The sequence below is a fragment of the Furipterus horrens genome, unplaced genomic scaffold (assembly GCF_987537825.1).
Source record: "Furipterus horrens unplaced genomic scaffold, mFurHor1.1.pri manual_scaffold_1, whole genome shotgun sequence".
NCBI lineage: Eukaryota > Metazoa > Chordata > Mammalia > Chiroptera > Furipteridae > Furipterus > Furipterus horrens.
In genome coordinates this window covers 109,296,160-109,314,566 of record NW_028327171.1, presented here as the reverse complement: position 1 = coordinate 109,314,566, position 18,407 = coordinate 109,296,160, and the positions used below count along the sequence as shown (strand labels likewise).

The following is an 18,407-nucleotide window of genomic DNA, read 5'->3' as shown; positions in this document are numbered from 1 at the left end:
CCAGCCACTGACCGCTGCGGCAGAGGAAGGCCTGGCCAGGGACAGCCTGCGCCACAGGCTTCTGCTTCCTGTAGGGGATGATTATGGAATCGTGGAAAGAGGACGGTAAATTCTCTCTATTCTGTTTTTTTTTTTTTTTTAAGATTTTATTTATTTGTTTTTAGAGAGGGGAAGGGAGGGAGGAAGAGAGGGAGAGAAACATCAATGTGTGGTTGCCTCTCGTGTGCCCCCAACTGGGAACCTGGCCTGCAACCCCGGCCTGTGCCCTGACTGGGAATCAAACCAGCGACCCTTTGGTTCACAGGCCGGCACACAATCCACTGAGCCACGCCAGCCAGAGCTCTATTCTGATTTTTAAGGGCCCCCTCTGAACCCTCTCCCTGGGTTATTTATTCTGAGAAACCCAGAGGTGTCAGTTCATCCCCAAAGTGAAAGTACAAGTTGTATTAGTTATCTATTGCTGCATAACTAATCACCCAACACTTTGCAGCTTAGAGCAGTGAGTATGTAGTCTTGTGGTTTCTGTGGCCCAGGAACTGGGTGCCTCTGGCTTAGGTCTGTCATGGAGCTGTAGCTGGGCTGTCAGTCAGGGCTACAGTCTTATCTGAAGGCTCTCCTGGGGCAGGATCGTTTCCAAGATCACAGGCATAGTGGTTGACAGGCCTTGTAACATGGGCCTCTTCACTGGGTCGCCTCATGGCACGCAGCCGGCTCCCCCAGGGCCCGGAACCTGAGAGTGAGAGAGAGCAGGTGCCCACGAGGAAAGCCACGGTCTTTCAATCCTCATCTCAGAAGTGACGTCCCATTGCTTCTGAAATGTTCTGTTCACTACAAGTGCGTCACCAGGTCCAGCCCCCACTCACGGTGAGGCGAGGACACAAAGGCTTGGGCGCCAGGTGGGGCTCACGGGGCCGCCTGTGAGGCTGCCTTCCACACAGTCTTTTTGCCTTCAACTCATCTGTGTTTTAGTTTTGATATTAGTTTTACCTGAAAAATCATATTTGATCATGGGATAATGGACAAATGTGAAATGTCAAAATAAGATAGAGCATCTAGGAAATAGCATAAAATTAAAGTAAGTATACATCATGCCAAAATTATTTTTAAATAGACAATATTGGCAGAGGAGGTCAAAGGGGAAAATTAGGACAACTGTAATAGCATAAGTAATAAAAATATTAAAAATACTAACAAAAATAATAAATAGACAATATTAACTTTAAAGAATAATTTAGCATCAGACTTATAATTTCAAAAATGTTCGAGTGGTACTTTTGGTATGAAAACTTAAAGAATGGTACTGGATATTTTATTATCACACGAAGACAATTTAAAAAGCACACACAAAAGAAAAAAATAGTAATGATACAATTTCACTAAAAATATACAAACAGCAAAATGAGAAACTCTGAATAAAACATAATCCTGCTCCCTTGGAGCTCCCAGCCCAGAGGTAAAGACCATCTTGGAGACAGACTTGGTGTGGTAAGTACTGTGATAAATGCTAAGCCGTGGGACATGTAGGAGCCCAGAGGGAGGAGTACAGGACAGCTTCCTGGAGGAGGAAACTCCCAGACACTGACTCTTAAAGGACATGTTGGGGTGAACCTGGCAAGGAATTAAGCAGGAAAAACATTCCAGGCAGGGGATCAGCGTGGTGAGATGGTGGTGGGGCGAGAACATGTGACTTCAGGCTGGGGCATAGAATGAATTGGGGGAGTTGTCGACAAAGGGATGGGAAAGACCGGGAGCGGTGGAGAGGGGACAAGAGTAGGAACGGCCTCATCAGTAGCTTTGAAATTACCAGATGCAGGATGGGAAGTCACTGAAGAATCTGAAGCAAGGGCATTTTCCTTCACCTGGAATTTCTTCCAGGCCTTCTCCTTGTGGTGCTGCCATTGTCCTTTTCCAGTTGATACACCTCTGGGGGTGGTGGTGGTGGGGGCAGTCCATGCTCCTGGGTGGGGCCTCCTTATCCTAACCCCTGACCTTGATCCTTGTTGTTCCACTGCAGGGAAACACAGGAGTGCTCGTGGGCATGTTTCTGGTGTCCTTTGTTGTCCTGGTGGCCCTCATTACTGTGTTGTCTGGCATCGGCGTCAGCGAGCATTGCGGCATTGGCAGTGGTGGCGTCTATTCCATGATCTCCTCGGTCCTGGGTGGGCAGACCGGAGGCACGATTGGGCTGCTCTATGTGTTTGGACAGGTGAGCCCAAGCTGTGGGGTGGGGAGCCATGTCCTGAGCCACCAGCACGTGCAGGGTCTCTTCCCTTGCCTACTGTTTGCCACCATCTTCTCATCCACAGTCGTGTTTGACCTGGGGAGAGGCAAGGGTGGGAGGGTTGGCCCCACCTGTTTTTTAATCCTCACCCAGGGATATGTTTATTGATTTGAGAGAGAGAGGAAGGGGTGGGGGTTGGGGTGGGGGGGGGAGAGCGAGAGAGAGACACACACACACACACACACACACACACACACACACGTCGATTGGTTGCCTCCTGTTCGCGCCCTGACTGGAGATCAAACCAGCAGACTTTCGGTGTTCGGGACCACGCTCTCACCAACTGACCCACCCGGCCTGAGCATCCGTCTTTGATAAGACTGGGGCTCTGAGAGGGAACTCAGTGGCAGAGCCAAGCCCACTGTCCAGACCCTTGGTCAGTGCTGCTTCCTCTCCACCAGGCCCTGCCTCACGGAGTACTGACTTGACTGTGGAGGGAGGGCCTGGAACCTTTCTTGCTACCCCTTCTAGGGAGGTGAGTGAATGACAGTGGTTGGAGCCCAGGTGGCAGCCAGGTGGCCTGGGTCCTGGGGCACTTTTGTGCTGAAGAGGGGATATCTTGCCTATGCCAGAGGACTTTCCTAGAGGCAGACACTTCTCAGATGAGCTGCAGCTCCATGTGCATTGAGAGCTAGACGGCCTTCACTGCCTTCAGCAGGAGGCTGGGAGCCCCAGTGGACACTGTCTGAGAAGGAGAGCGCTAATGATAAGGCTGCATCACTGGGATGGCCAAGGCTCTCAGAAACCAGCAGCTAGGGGGGAATGTCGAGGCTGATTTAGCTGAGACACAGGGTTGGTGACCTAATGCAGAGAAAACAAGTGCAGACATTCAGAAGCAGTCCTTTGTAGGCACTTCTTAGCTTGAAAAAGGCTTTTGTGATTGTGCAAAGGGTGGCGGCTGGTTGAAAAAACAGCTTAATTAAAAGAATTTCTCTAAGTATGACTGCAAGAGTCTCTTCAAAGTAAGCATCAGTTTACTTTTAGGTTGCAGGGGCAGGGTATTTTAGCATAAATACATCTGATTCTCCAACAGCACAAAGCTGTGTGTGTGTATGCATGTGTGTGTAACACAGATGCATGGAAGGCACACACAATGTCACTGTACTATTAAAAACCACTGGTCTTTACTGAAGAAAGATCTTTTTAAAATGTCATTGTCCTTTTTATTTATTTTTAAATAATTTTTTATTTTTTAGTTACAGTTGATGTACAATATTACATCAGTTTCAGGTGTATAACAGTGATTAGACATATAACTGACAAAGTGATCCCCTGGACAAGTCTAGTACCCATCTGACATCACACATAGTTATTACAATGTTATTGACTATATTCTCTATGCTGTACTTTACATCCCTGTGACTTTTTATAACCGGCAATTTGCACATCTTACTGCCTTTCCCTTTTTCACCATTTCCCCCAACCACCATTCCATCCAGCAACCATCAGATGGGATGGTGGTTTTTTGGGGGGGTGGTTTCTGAATCCCTGTTTGAAGCCAAACTACCCTGACTGTACAGGCAGCCTCTCCGGGAGGCACAGGGGTCCCTGGGTGGGGGGACACAGCCACAACTGGGCCCCACAGGCCCAGGGACACAAGGAGAAGGGACAGTTGGCACCCTGGAAAGGGGCAGGGGCTAGCAGTCCCCAAACTTCCCTCCTTTAAACCTAAGGGTTTAGAAAAGCCTTCTCAACATGGAGCATAGAGCACAGCTGGAAGGTTCAACTCCTTTTCTAACAATGATGCATCCCAGTGGGAAGGGGAGGAGCTTGAACTCCACAACCTGTGGAAGATTTCCATTTGGCATCTGTGTAGCCGCATCTTGGTTAACAAGAGCAGGATGGTGAGGTGGGAGCCGGGCTCTGTGAGCTGGGGCTGGGAGGCGGCCAGGCTACGCCTGAGACCAGGGCTGTAGGAGTGTCGGGGTGAAGCTACCTTGCCTCTTGCCAATGATAAACCATGGGTTTAAGATTCATTAACATTCATTTTGGTGATAAAAATTCCTTTAGAGTGGTAGCACAATCACATTCCAAGCAAATTTAAACCTTTCGGAGGGGAAGAGGCACAATGTAACATTGATTTAGAACAACACTGAGCTCAGAGAGGGGACTGCAGGTCCCTGGAGAGGCTCCTCCTGCCATGTCACAGGCTTGGCAGGCCAACCTCAGCGGGACCACCCACTGGGGTGCAGAGGAAGGGGGCCCCTCACTGACAGGGCCCTCGGAAGGCAACCAGAGGGGCAAGTCCATCTCAGCAGGGTCACATCATGGAGTCATTGCCGAGTTCAGGCAGGACAACTTAAAACTGCAAAAGACACTTTTTAAAAACATGATGTCTTGAGAAAAAAAATCCCAACAATTTTCAGCTTCATGCAAATCAAGGGAGGAGAGTGAAGAATAAAAAGGTACAGCTGAAAAAATAACATGATTCTATTTGGGCAGAAGAAGTTCATCTCCAAAATCTCGAAGGCTACACCATAGCTATCGATTTCCAGCTCCAGTTTCCATTCCTGCCCTCCCTGATCTTTGCTGCTTCCAAGAAAGGGACAGAGTCTTTGGTCTCAGGATGTTGCAGGACCCAGCGTGGCACACAACTCACACTAATGGGATTCACTGTCAGCCAGAGGCGAGGGCCACGTGGCCGGGTGTGGGCGTGGGCATGGGTGGGGCGCGGGCCGTGGGAGCTCTAAACAGCGCCCTCGCTGTGTAGGCTGTGATTGGCCTTGGTGTGCGTCACACAGTTCTGTCCATTGAGCAGGTTGGCCATCTCATCTGGCAACCTATCGTGCCGCTCTGTAAGAGTCAGTTCGATTTTGGTGTTTTCTCTGTCTGAAGACTGAGGAGTTTCATCCATCCGGGATGCCATCAAGGCATTTTGGTACTGCTGTCCTGAGATCTTAACAAACTGGAGATCAGAAAGGGCGCGCACTGAGTAATCAGGGATGTAGGCTAGAAAGAATGAAGAATTGAGCTGATTATTGCTGCTCTCCAATGTCAGCGTGATTGCGTCAATCCGGTCACTCTGACTGAGAGAGTCTGAGTGATTCAAGCCACATGGGCAAGGAGGTTACTTGTTTTCACCTGGAGAGGCCACAGGGGCCATGACACCGTAGTATGAAGAAGCTCTGGCTTCAAACTTCATGCCTTCCTCCCTGGCTTCTACTTCCACTTTCCCCTAAAAAAAGAACGAAGTAGTCTACAGGCTTGTTGCGCTGGTAGAGGTAGTGCTCTGGGGCTTTCTTGTTCTTCTCATCAAACTTCAGCTCCTGAATGACATTGGGGTGCTTTAGCAGCCTGAGAAGGACATCTGGGATGGACTAAATGCTACTTCTGTTGCTAGGAAATGGTGCATGGCCAAGAGAAGCTGTGGTGGTACTTTAACCTTCATCTCTCTTTCTGTCTGCTTAAAGGCAGAAAAATCTTACTTTCTCTCATGATGGGCCACTCTTTTTCGTTCTGTTATCCGTGTATAAAACTGTTTCATCTAGAATCTCAGATTTGATGATTTCTCCAATCACATCATGTATTTGTGAGTTTGTTTATTTTGTTTTTTAGATTCCACATGTAAATGAAATCATATGGCATTTGTCTTTTTCTGTCTAATTTGTTTCACTCAGCATAATACCCTCTAGGTCCGTCCATGTTGTTGCTGATGGCAAGATTTTATTCTTTTTTATGACTGAGCAATATTCCATTGTAAATAGGTACCACATTTTCTTTATCCTGCCATCTATGGATGGACACTTGGGCTGCTTTCATATCTTAGCTGTTGTAAATAATGCTGCAATGAGCATAGAAGTCCATATGTTTTCTTGAATTAGTGTTTTTGGTTTCTTCAGATAAATACCCAGGAGTAGAATTGCTGGGTCCTTTTCTGTCTTGTTATAGCCTTTGTTTGAAAGTCTATTTTGTCTGATGTAAGTATGGCTACCCCAGCTTTCTTTTGGTTCCATTTGCATGAAATATCTTTTTCCATCCTTTTACTTTCAGTCTTTGATCTAAAGTGAATTTCTTTTTTTAAAATATGCTTTATTGATTATGCTGTTATAGTTGTCCCAATTTTTTTCCCTTTGTTCCCCTCCACCCAGTGACCCCCCCCTTCCTCTAGTTGCCCCCCCTCCTTAGTCCATGCCCATTGGTTGTGCATATAGTTCTTCTCAACATCTTCCTATCTACTCCACTCCCTCCTACTATGCTTCTTAATTCCTGTACCATCTCCTTTCCTTCCCTCCTCCACTCTCCTGGCTGACCTCCCCCTAAAATGTTCCCCATACCTATAATTCTTTTCCCATTCTCATTGCCTACTTAGTTTGCCTTTGTTTTGATTCCCGAGCTTCTGTTGTTGGTTGTTGTGATACAGTTTTCATTTTAATGTTCATAGTTTTGATCCTCTTTTTCCTAAACAAGTCCCTTTAACATTTCATATAACAGTGGTTTGGATCTGATGAACTCCTTCAGTTTTACTTTTTCCTGGAAGCACTTTCTCTGCCCTTCTATTCTGAATGACAGCTTCACTGGATAGAGTAATCGTCGCTGTAGGTTTTTGATTTTCATTACTTTGAATATTTCTTGCCAGTCCCGTCTTGCCTGCAGAGTTTCTTTTGAGAAATCAGCTCATAGTCTTATTGGGACCCCTTTGTACACAATTCTCTTCTTCTCTTGCTGCTTTTAAGATTCTCTCTTTATCCTTAATTTTTGACATTTTGATTATAATATGTCTTGGTGTGGTTCTCCCTGAGTCCAGTTTTTTTTGGAACTCTCTGTGCTTCCTGGACCTGAGAGTCTATTTCCTTCCCCAAGTCAAGGAAGTTCTGCTCCATTATTTTTTCACATAATTTTTCAATTTCTAGTTCTTCTTCACCTTCTGTCAACCCTATGATTTGGATGTTGGCTCCATAGGGTTCTGAGCCTCTCCTCATTTTCCTCACTTTTCATTTTCTCTTTCTGCACTGGCTGTCTGTTTGTTCCTTCCCTATGTTTTGATTTGTTGATTTGATCCCTGGTTTTCTTCCCCTCAACGCTAGTTTTGTATGTGTTTTCGTTCATTTCAGCAGGACTAGCCTTCATTCCTTCCCCGTCTTGTTTAAGATCTGCTGTTAGGTCTGTAAGCATTCATATAACCAAAGCTCTGAACTGTGCCTCAGAAAGGTTTTCTATCTGCTGAGCCGTTAGATTAGATATTTGCTGGCTGGTCCGCTTCATCACTGGGATCTCTATCATGATTTGTACCATCCTGACAGTTTTGTTTTTACCTTTGCTTCCTGGGCAGGCTGTCACACCTCCTACACTATAGGGGGCAGAGCCCCATGCACTCATCACTACTGGGCGACCCTTCTCACCACACTGTGGCACTTTGTGTGGGGGTGGGGGTCCAAGATGGATTCCTGCTATTCACTCTCTGCTGAGAGACTGGGAGCCTCCTCCTCTGTCCCCACCCCCTCTGGGCCTCACAGTCTGAGGCAATGGGTGTCTACCTTTCCTGGCATTGGAATTGCGAGCTAACGGGTCTGGACTGCAGCCAGAGGTGCTCACCAGGTTCTTCTTGCCCCCCCTTAAATACGGGTGTCTGTGCTTACCACTGTTCCACCGCCGTCACCACAGCTGCCGCCGACAGCACAGCTTGACCTCTCCATCTTGGCTTTGCCCCTCCTACCCATCCAGACAAGCCCCACTTCTTTATAACTTCATATGTTGGACTTCCATGTAGCTTTATTTTCTGGAACTTCTGGTTATTTCTGGTTTTGTGGTAGTTGTATTTCTTCTTAGTTGTTGAGGGAGATGGAGCGTGTCAGTCTAGGCCTCCTTCTTGGCCGGAATTCTGCATTATCAATTGGGTTCACTTTTTTTGGGATCTCTGTGCTTTCTGGATGTGTATGTCTATTTCTTCCACCAGATTATGGAAGTTTTCTGTTATTATTTCTTCAAATAGGTTTTCAATTCCTTGTTCTTTCTCATCTCCTTCTAGTATCCTATGATGCGAATGTTGGTGTGCTTGAAGTTGTCCCAGAGGCTCCTTAAACTATCCTCATTTTTTTGTATTCCTTTTTCTTTTTGCTGTTCTGTTTGCTGTTCTGATTGAGTGTTTTCTGCTATCTGATCTTCCAGATTGCTTATTTGATCCTTTGCTTCATCTAATCTATTGTTGTTTCCCTTTAATGTATTCTTCATTTCAGTTATTGTATTCTTCATTTCTGACTGGTTCTTTTTTGTTTTCTGTATCCTCTTTTATGTTTCCTATGTCAAAGTTATACATTCATTGAGCATCCTTATATCCAGTATTTTGAACTCTGTGTTTAATAGATTGTCTCCATTTTATTTAGTTCTTTTCTGGAATTTCGCCCTATTTTTTCATTTGGTCCATGTTTCTTTGACTCCTCATTTTGGCAGCCTCCCTGTGTTTATTTCTATGTATTAGGTAGAGTTGCTACATCTCTCAGTCTTGGTAGAGTATCCTTATATAGTAGATGTTCTGTGGGGTCTGGTGGTGTAATCCCTAGTCACCTGAGCTGGGTGCTCCAGGTGTGTTCCTTGTGTGGGTTATGTGTTACCTCCTGTTGTAGTTGAGCCTTGATTGTTGTTGGCACATCAGTGGGAGGGGTTGACCCTTAGGCTGATTTGCTGTAAGGACTGGCTGTGACTATAGCAGAGGAGATCTTGTGTAGGGGCTGACGCCATGGAGCAAGAATCGCTTTAGTGTGGTTCTTGTGCCTACTGAGTCCCCTGTTTCAGGGTGTTGTTTGTGGAGGTGATGCTCTGGTATGGATGTGGTCTGAAGCTGTCTAGCAGGTGTGTTGAGTCTGGGGATTTTGGGGAGGGGCTCTGGTGCTGGCCAAGTTCAGCCACTGCCTTTGCTCTGCCTGTGGCCACCTGGTATGAGCTACAAAGTGATCTGCAGATGGTTAAAGCTTCTGCTGGGCTTGGAGGTGCTTGGAAGAGGCTAAGTTACCAGTAGTGCCAGGCATGGGGCTGCTTAACAAGGGCATGCTGTGGCCAGATGCCGTTTGTTTGGGGTTTGTGAACCTTTGAGAGATTTTAGGGAAGTTGGCAACATGAACCAAGACAGCCCACTCATATGGAAAAGCCCCTGGAAATGTTTAAGTGGACCTGAAAGTAGGTGGGGTGGGTCACGGGGAATCACTAGGGTAAGTGAACAGTGTTAACCAGGTCAATAGAGACTCAGATATGGTGCCCACCTATGCTTGCAGGGGAAGGGCTCAGCAAGGGAATAATGGCTTCTGCCAACACTTCTGTCTGGGACACAGCTCCCCATCCAGCCTCACCCTGATGCCAGACCATTCAGTTCTTCCCTGTATGTCCCAGGCACCTTTCGAGCTGCTGCCCCAGAGCTGGGGCTTAGAGCAAGTGAGTCCAAGTAAGTCTGTGTGCACCCTTTAAGAGGAATGCCTGGGACTCCAGAAACCCTCTGTCTCACTCAGTTATAATTACTGCTGGTTTTCACAGCCAGAAGTTTGAGACTTCTATTCCTAGCACTGGAACCCTGGGCTGGGGGGCTTGGTGTGGGGCTGGGACCCTTGGCTCCTAAGGTGGACCTCCACAGTTGAGATATCCTGATTTATTTTTTCTTTTTCCCTCTTTTTCTTTCTCTCTCTTTTAAAATCCTCACCTGAGGACATGCCTATTGATTTTAGAGAGAGGAGAAGGGCGGGAGAGAGCAAAGGAGAGAAACATCAATGTGAGAGAGGAACATTGATCGGTTGCGTCTTGTACGCACCCTGACCAGAGACCAAACCCAAAACCTAGGTATGTGTCCTGACCAGGAATCAAACCCGTAACCTTTTGGTTTACAGGATGATGCTGCAACCAACTGAGCCACACCCACCAAGGCAATCCCAATTTTTAACTCTTATTCATGGGTATGGGACTAGCTTATTCTGTGTTTTCACCCCTTCTACCAGTTTCTACGTGGCTGCTTCTTTCTACTCTTAGTTACAGGACTTATGTTCAGCTAGATTTCAGGTGGCTCTGTAGTTTAGTTGCAAATTTGATGTGCTCATGGGAGAAGGTGTTTACCTACTCTGCTATCTTGACTGGAAGCTTGGAGAAAAATCTTTAAGCATAGTAGTTTGGTAGGTGAGTAATAAAAAGTTTATTTTATTATCCTGGGAATTTATGTTCCAATTTTTTAACTTTTCTGCTATTTAATAGCCAAACAGGCTGCAAGATGGGCAAACAGCAGTCCTCACTTCTCTCACTTCCTGAGTACACAACAGGCTTGCCTCTTGAAACAGACAACACAGACAAGGACCAGTGCAAACCAATGGGAAGGACCAGCTGCAGAGAGAGGGGACTAGGGTGTTGAGTCTCCTATATGTGAGCTGACTTGGAAGAAAAGATGTTCACAAAGATGTTTTCTGACCACTGGCAATTGCTGCCTGATTAGCCATCCTATCCGCCCCCTGCTTTCTTGCTTTCTTTTTCTTTGGGCCTCAGTCAGAAACACCATTGCCCCTTTGGTTGGTATCTTCTTATGCCTCTGCTTCATCTACTGTGGGCCTGGGCTGGGGCTCTCTGATCACAGTGTGGTTTCTGCATAATCCTTTTTATATGCTGCAGGATTCAATTTTGCTTGTATTTTGTTGAGGATTTTTGCATATACATTTATATTCAAGAAGGAGATTGATCTGTAATTTTCTTGTATCTTTGTTTAGTTTTGGTATCAAAACAATACTAGCTTCTTAGAATAAACTGAGAGGTGTTCCTGCTTCTATTTTTTGGAAGAGTTTGTGAAGGATTGCTGTTAATTGTTTAAACATTTGAAAAAATTTAGTGGTAAAACTATCTGGTCCTGAGCCTTTTTTTTTTTTTTTTTTCTAATGAACTCTTTCAGTTTTATTTTGTCCTGGAAACACTTTCTCTATCCTTCTATTCTGAATGACAATTTCGCTGGATAGAGTATTCGTGGTTGTAGGTTTTGGATTTTCATTACTTTGAATATTTCTTGCCAGTCCCTTCTTGCCTGTAGGGTTTCCTTTGAGAAGTCAGCTGATAGTCTAATTGGGACCCCTTTGTACATAATTCTTTTCTTCTCTCTTGCTGCTTTTAAGATTCTCTCTTTATCTTTAATTTTTGACATTTTGATTATAATGTGTCTTGGAGTGGTTCTCCCTGGGTCCAGTCTCTTGGGAACTCTCCTTGCTTCCTGGACCTGCAAGTCTATTCCCTTTCCCAAGTCTGGGAAGTTCTCCTTTATTATATTTTCACTCAATTTTTCAAGTTCTAGTTCATCTTCCTCATTCTCTGGCAAACCAATGATTCTTATGTTGGGCCTTTTATAGCTGTCCCAGAGGTTTCTGATCCTCTCATTGTTGCTTCCCATTTCCTCTCGCTGCATTGGTTGACTGCTTGTTCCTTCTCCATATTCCAGTTTGTTGAAATGAACTCTGGATTTTTTTTCCTCACCATCTGTCTCGTATGCGGTTTTGTTCCTTTCGTTATGAAAGTTTTTCGCTTCTTTCTTATCTTTTTCCTGCTCTTTTGTGAATTCTGTAAGCCACCTGATAACAATGGCCCAGAACTGAGCCTCTGACAGGTTTCTTATCTGTTCATCTGTCAGGTTCTCTATCTGCTGCCTGGTGAGCTGTGTCACCGGGATTTCTATAGTTGTCTGCCACATTTTGACAGATGCATTTTGTTTTCTTGGGCCGGCTGTCGGGGGCAGTGCCTGTGTACGCATCACAAGTCAGCGACCGGCGCCTGTCTGCGACCTATTTCGCAGCCCTGTGGTGCTTTCTTTCTTTGGGGGCGGGGGTCTCAGATGGATTCACACAGTTATTCAGCTAGGAGACCGGGATCCGTCCTCCCGCCCCCCTGGGCCTCACTGTTCAAGGCGATGCGGTGGCCGCTCTCCCCAGCGCCGGGGTCGCGCACTGCCAGGGGTTTGACTGCCGCCGGGATTTTTCGCCGCCCTGCCGCCGCGCCACAAACGACTTTGCCCTCTTTAACTCTTACCTGCCCAAATGGCACCGCTGGTTTATAACTTCATATGTTGGGCTTCCGTGTAGTTTTATTTTCTGGAATTTCTAGTTATCCTTTGTTTTGAAGTAGTTGTATTCCTCTCTAGTTGTAGAGGGAGACCTAGCGTGTCCGTCTAAGCCTCCATCTTGGCCGGAAGTCCCTCTGGTCCTGAGCTTTTGTTTGTAGAAAGTTTCTGATTACTAATTCAGTCTCTTTACTTAATATAGGCATATCCTGATTTTCTATTTCTTCTTGAATCAGTGTTGGTAGTTTGTATCTTTCTAGGAATTTGTCCATTTCATCTAGTTTATTTAATTTATTGGCATGCATGTTCATTGATTCCCTTATAATCCTTTTGTTTATGTAAAATTGGTCATAATGTCTTCCCTTTCATGCTTGATTTTAATAATCTGAGTCTTCTCTCTGTTTTGCTTGGTCAGTCAATTAAAGGTTTGTCTGCAAAGAAGCAATTTTGGATTTTGATGATTTTCTCTATTGTTTTTCTGGTCTCTACTTCATTTATTTCTTCTTCAATCTTTATTGTTTTCTTCTTTCTATATGCTTTCATTTAGTTTGCCCTTCTTTTTCAAGTTCATTAAGGTAGAAGATTAGGTTATTGATTTGAGATCTTTCTTCTTCGAGAGCTTGGAAGAAGAAATAATAATAATCCTTATTAACCCCTCATGCCCTCATGTCAGGGCATGCTTGCTCATGGAATCATTTATTTTTAATGATTGCCAGAGCAGATGGGCTATTTGCCCTAGAACAGGGGCCAGCTAGTACATACTTTAGTTTTTGTACCTCATATGTGTCTCTGTCACAATTGCTCAATTCTGCTATTGTAGTGCAAATGCTGCCAGAGACAATATGAAGATATGGGCATAGCTGTGTTCCAGTGAACTTTATTCCTAAAACAGGAAGTGAGCAGGATTTGGCCAGTGGGGTAAAGTTTGCCAACCCTTGCCCTAGATCATCAAAATGTTGAAGAAATAAATATTTCAAATTATAATTTTTTTTTAAACTTGCAAAACTTCCACATTGCCCTGCACCCTTCCAAACTTTCCCCCTCATTTCTCTGAGGCACTGGTGGCAGGTCTGCCACCCAAGGCCAGACCCCATGGCTAGTGGTAGAGACGGTGTGCTGAAGCCCCTCCTCACTGCCTGCCCCATTCACCTCGGTGGACCTGAGGGCTTCTTTAGGGCTGCTTACCCTGGACACAAAAATATCCAGCTTCAGTTGGTACTGTTATATCTAAAGCATTTATGGACGACTTCCATGCTCTGTGCTGGAGTCTGTGCGAAAGCAATGGAGGGCTGGAGAACTTTTGTAAACCTGATATGGGCCTGGGGCTTTCATTATGAGAGTTAACACCTGAGCAGGACATAGAGTCACCAACTTGAACCTTAAACCAAGGATTTTGTGTCAGAGAGGAGGTGTGTGAAGGGGCAGCCCTGGTCTTCTAGGCGGGTACTCAAAGGTGAAAAGAAAATCGCCTATGTTTGTGAGAGCAGTTTTTCTGAAAGAAGTACCTTTACACCCTGAAAGTAGGTCACCATCGCTCTTTAAATTGATGGGTGGCTCCCCTGATTCATGTGCCAGAGGGCTAGAAGTTTTTCTGTGGAGAATGAAAAAGGAGAAGGAATGCCTGTGATTATAAACATTGAGGAGATAAAAATGCTTTTAAAATATAATAAACTCCGAGGATGTTAATCCATTAAACAAACCAACAGGCACATTTGCCAACAAGAAGGGTATTCATGGTTGGAAGGCAGACCACCTCTGGGTGGTGGGATTGCTCTGGGGGAAGCTCGCAGTCACTGTCCACACCCCTCCCGGGGGTTGGGGGCAGGACGGAGCTCAGGCCAGTCCTGTGTTTGCTGGAGGTGACTGGGTGTGGGGAGCCTTGGTCCTGGGCTGCTTTTCTCCACATGGATGCACTGTGCTATGTATACCTAATGTAGTTATTGCATAAATGGAATCATACTCTTAATATGTTTGCTTTTATTTTTCCTTTGTAAAATTATTTTAAAATTGCAAAATGATATTCCTTGTAAGAAAAAGTAAAGAAAAAGTTAGTTTCCCTCACACACCTTTAGGACACCAGTGTGACACCTCATTTCCTTTTATGGTACCCTTCCCTGTGCTCAGCTAAACATATTTATGAATTTTTTTTTTCACGATTTTTTTCCCTAAGATTACCCTCTTTGTCATTAAAGGGACTGCATTGAGTCTATTTTTAATTTATCCTGTTCATTTGCATAAACACAACAAGAGCAGCAAATGATCACTTATGAACTTTAGTTCTGCTTTGCTGGAACTTACGCAAGGAACCTTTAGGGTGACCTTCAGTCTGCCCTTCAGGGCACAGAAGCTGAGCCACATACCTGGCATTCAGCCTTGCCTGAAAACACCTGTCTTTCCTAAGTCCTTCTGGTTTTCCATTGTGCCTTAAGGTCCCTTCAGGTCATCTTTCAGGAAAACAACCTTCATTCCTTCCCAGGAAAGATTGCCATGAACCGCACATCCAACTAAGGTATCAGGCCTTTTATCTCGTGGGCTTTTATTATCTTCAAAAGTCATTCCCAGTTCCTCAGGGCTTTTGGTAACAAAAGCTTGTCTCCTTTAGGCACGACATTCCAGTCAAAGTCTTGGTCAAGAAAACCTCTATTAACAACTGGTCTTATTAGTTTTATGCAAAGAAACCTATGTCATTACTTACTTGTTTAGAATGCCAAACTCTGGATGGATCAGATAGGGAGAAAAATATACAGTGTGAAGGAAAATCCTTGTCCTTCTAATATTCACTGAACTTGCATTTCCATTCTTTATATTTTCATTTTTCCCCCCACTAAAAATTTTTTTGTTTGTTTTTCCATTACAGTTGTCCCACTTTTTTCCCCTTTTGCTTCCCTGCCCCCTGCCACCCCCCATTCTCCCACATTTAGTCCCCACCCAGTTGTCCATGTCCATGGGCATATTTATGAATTTTTGAAGTGCAGCTTGTTTTTATGGAAATGAGGACAAGTTTCATGCTCTATTCCATGACTGAATTTCTTACTTAATGTTAAGTCATAGACATCCCGCTAGGTCAATTTAAACCCGTGCTTTTTAAATACTTATAGTATTATATAATGTGAACGTACTATGGCATTATAGCACATTCATATTCTCTTCAGTCTTTTGCTTTCTTCTGTAAGAGTAGTTTTATTCCTTTTCTCATTCTTAAGAGTATATTTTTGTGTTTTCTCTTAGGCAGGTTGCCAGGTGTTTATGTATTTTATTGATCTTTTAAAAGATCAGCTTTTGTTCACTGTGTCCTTTCTTTTGTTATTTTTTCTTCTGTATAATTCATTTTATATTTCCTTTTATTAAGCCCCAGGATTTGGCCTCAGATAGTCTGGTTTCACAGTCCAAGCTTCTAAGCACCATGCTCTCCCACACATCCTCAAGAGCCTTTTCTTTTCTCTTTTACTGGCAGCTTTGGGCCAAAAGGTGATTGCAGGTACAAACCCAAGAGAGGGGCTGTGCTGGAGTTCCTGGAAACAAAAGGCAGTGTTTACTGCTTGGCCCACTTCACATGAACAAATTCTGTTCCCCAGCTGGAAAATGAAACAAACAGCTTGGAAGGTCCAGATGCAAAAGGCCACACTCAAGTCCTGGCATCCTCTGCACATCAGAGACATTGGGTGCCTGGGATGTAGATGCCAATACAAATGATCACCATTACCACATTTTTATCATCTGTTTTTTAAACTCTTATACACCTGACCATGAAGAGTCCCGTGACCTGCCCAGATACTGATGAAATAGCATCATTATCTCCATCACACCATGGTTTTTAGTTAAGAGTAAGTTTGAGTTTGGGGTGAATACAGAAAAACATAGATCTCTTCCCCCCATCTCATCTCATCTCCGTCTCCATCTCAGAGATGACTGTATTTAGTCTACATTAATTGGGTTTCCCTCTTTACCCAAATACAGAAGGAAATGCCTAATATAAATTTGGGGAACACTGCCAACGATGTTATGTCTGGTTGCAAAGTGAACCAATCTCAGTGAAAATTGGGGCCTTCTTTGTGAGTCCTCTCAAATACAGAAATTGTATGACCCTTCTGGTCTTTACACAAAACTTAAGGGTCCCTGCTTCCCAGAGTATTTTACATTCAGTAAACATATTACAAATTATTTATTGAATGCTTGCAACATACTTAGCAAATGCAAGGTATGTTAAGAGGTGCAATCAGCATAAAACTTTTTGTTTTTTAAGACATTTGCTTCCTTGGTAGTGGTAGGGAAGAAAAACTTAATATGCATTAAATAATGGAATATGAAACCAGATCATTTATTGCATGGCACTGGTAGTAAGCATAATACAGTAGTCCCTCCCTATATCGTGGTTCACTTATCGCAGCCTCACTGTATCGCAGGATTTTTAAAAATATTATATTTAATTATTTATCGTGGATTTGTCACTATATGCAGGATTTTGCAATACTGTATACATATGTTGTTAAAGTTATGTAGGTTTAAGAATGTAGAATAAATGTAAGATTCCTACTTCGTGGTGGGGTCTGAAATGTAATACTCGCGATGTGAGGGAATACTGTATTTATTCAGAAAATGGGGATAAGAAAAGGCTTCATGGACAAGGAGGAACCTGATGGAGGCCTGAGTAGAATTTCTTCCCTTTGAGAACAGCCGGGGTAGAGGTCCAGTGTCCAGTGATGAGAGTGGCCTGCTGGCTGGGGGGCAGGGATGGGCGCACCTGACGGAAGATGGAGGCTGAGGCATTATGGAAAACAAGGCTGGCTTGTGTTATTTTCAAATATTTTTTAAAAAGTAAAATCATGGCTTTCAGGCAAATATAAAATAAACATGTTTATTTAACTCATTTAATTAATGGATGAGTCTCTATGATGTTAAAGAACAGTTGAGATGCTAGATATGGATCCTGGATGAATATGGATCAAGTCCATAAATTAAAAGTTAAGCAATTTCATAAATAAATGTAAGGGTAAGATTGCTGGGTTAGACACAAAGCTGATTAATGTCTTGTTGGACAGCAAACCCAAATCTTTTGGGTTATCCATTTCACTGGACAGAAGTCATTTGCATCTCTGTTGGAAAAAAATCTGTAAGTTAATATGTAACCACTAAGTCTGGGACATTTAATATATTTAATCAATAGTAAACTGAGTAGAACTAAATACATTCACCTAGATAGTCCTTGGGTAGCCTTTGTTCCTTATAACATTGAAAGGATGTGCTGCCCACTTTTTTTTCTTATTTTCAAGCTTTAATATATATATTTTTTATAATAGTGACCAACAAAAAAATAGAGAAAACCTGGAGTTTGCTTCAGAGCCCTTCCAAGGCTCTGAGATGGAGCCCCCCGAATGATTTTGGTCTCTGGTTACTTCCTGAATAAAACTCAAAGAGAAGTCCAAATGTCTCTTTGGCCTAGAATCCCATCTTCTTCCCATAATCTTTTCACTTTAGTTACCACTGCCAGTCAGCTGGCTCTAGGCTTGGGGTGGGTATTTATTCTCCCTTCTGGATATGGTAGAGAGGTAGATGAGAAGAATGGGGCCCAAGACAGAGTTCCTAGGCCAGAAGGGCTCATTTAACCCTGTGCTGGTCTCCAGGGCCCATGCTGATAGGGGTGAGCGGGGTCCTCAGTGCCTGGCTGCTCTGGCCAGTGGGCTCCTGATGCTTATTTCTCAGGCCGACTCATCCTACCTAGAACTGCCTGTCAGTGTGTTGCAGGTGCCATGTACATCACCGGCTTTGCTGAATCCATCTCAGACTTGCTGAGCCTCAGGAACATCTGGGCGGTGCGAGGAATTTCTGTTGTGGTGCTTCTGGCCCTGCTGGGGATTAACCTAGCAGGTGTCAAGTGGATCATCCGCCTGCAGCTGCTGCTGCTTCTCCTGCTGGCCGTGTCCACACTGGACCTCGTGGTGGGCTCTTTCACACACCTGGACCCAGGTAAGCCTTGGGAGTTCAGGAGATGGCCTTGGAGGGTCTGCAGTGCTTTCTCCAAGCTTTTAGATGGGAGTCTGCACAACTACCCCCCACCCCACACCAATGTGCTCTGCCTACGAGTGTGTGCTGTTCTCAGGGCAGGTGAGTGGGGGCCGTGATGCAGCT

At 44.5% G+C, this 18,407-nt stretch overlaps 1 protein-coding gene across 3 annotated transcripts in view; it reads left to right on the top strand.

Moving 5' to 3' along the window:
- The window catches only part of SLC12A8 (solute carrier family 12 member 8), a 153,408-nt gene that overhangs the window by 23,654 nt on the left and 111,347 nt on the right, over positions 1-18,407 (top strand). For 2 of the 3 annotated variants that reach the window (XM_090266056.1, XM_090266065.1), the window contains exons 4-5: positions 2,015-2,206; positions 18,014-18,245. In XM_090266056.1, the coding sequence (XP_090122182.1) occupies positions 2,015-2,206; positions 18,014-18,245 (424 nt within the window). The remainder of the gene's footprint in view (positions 1-2,014; positions 2,207-18,013; positions 18,246-18,407) is intronic. The other variant, XM_090266075.1, reaches the window with a different exon arrangement.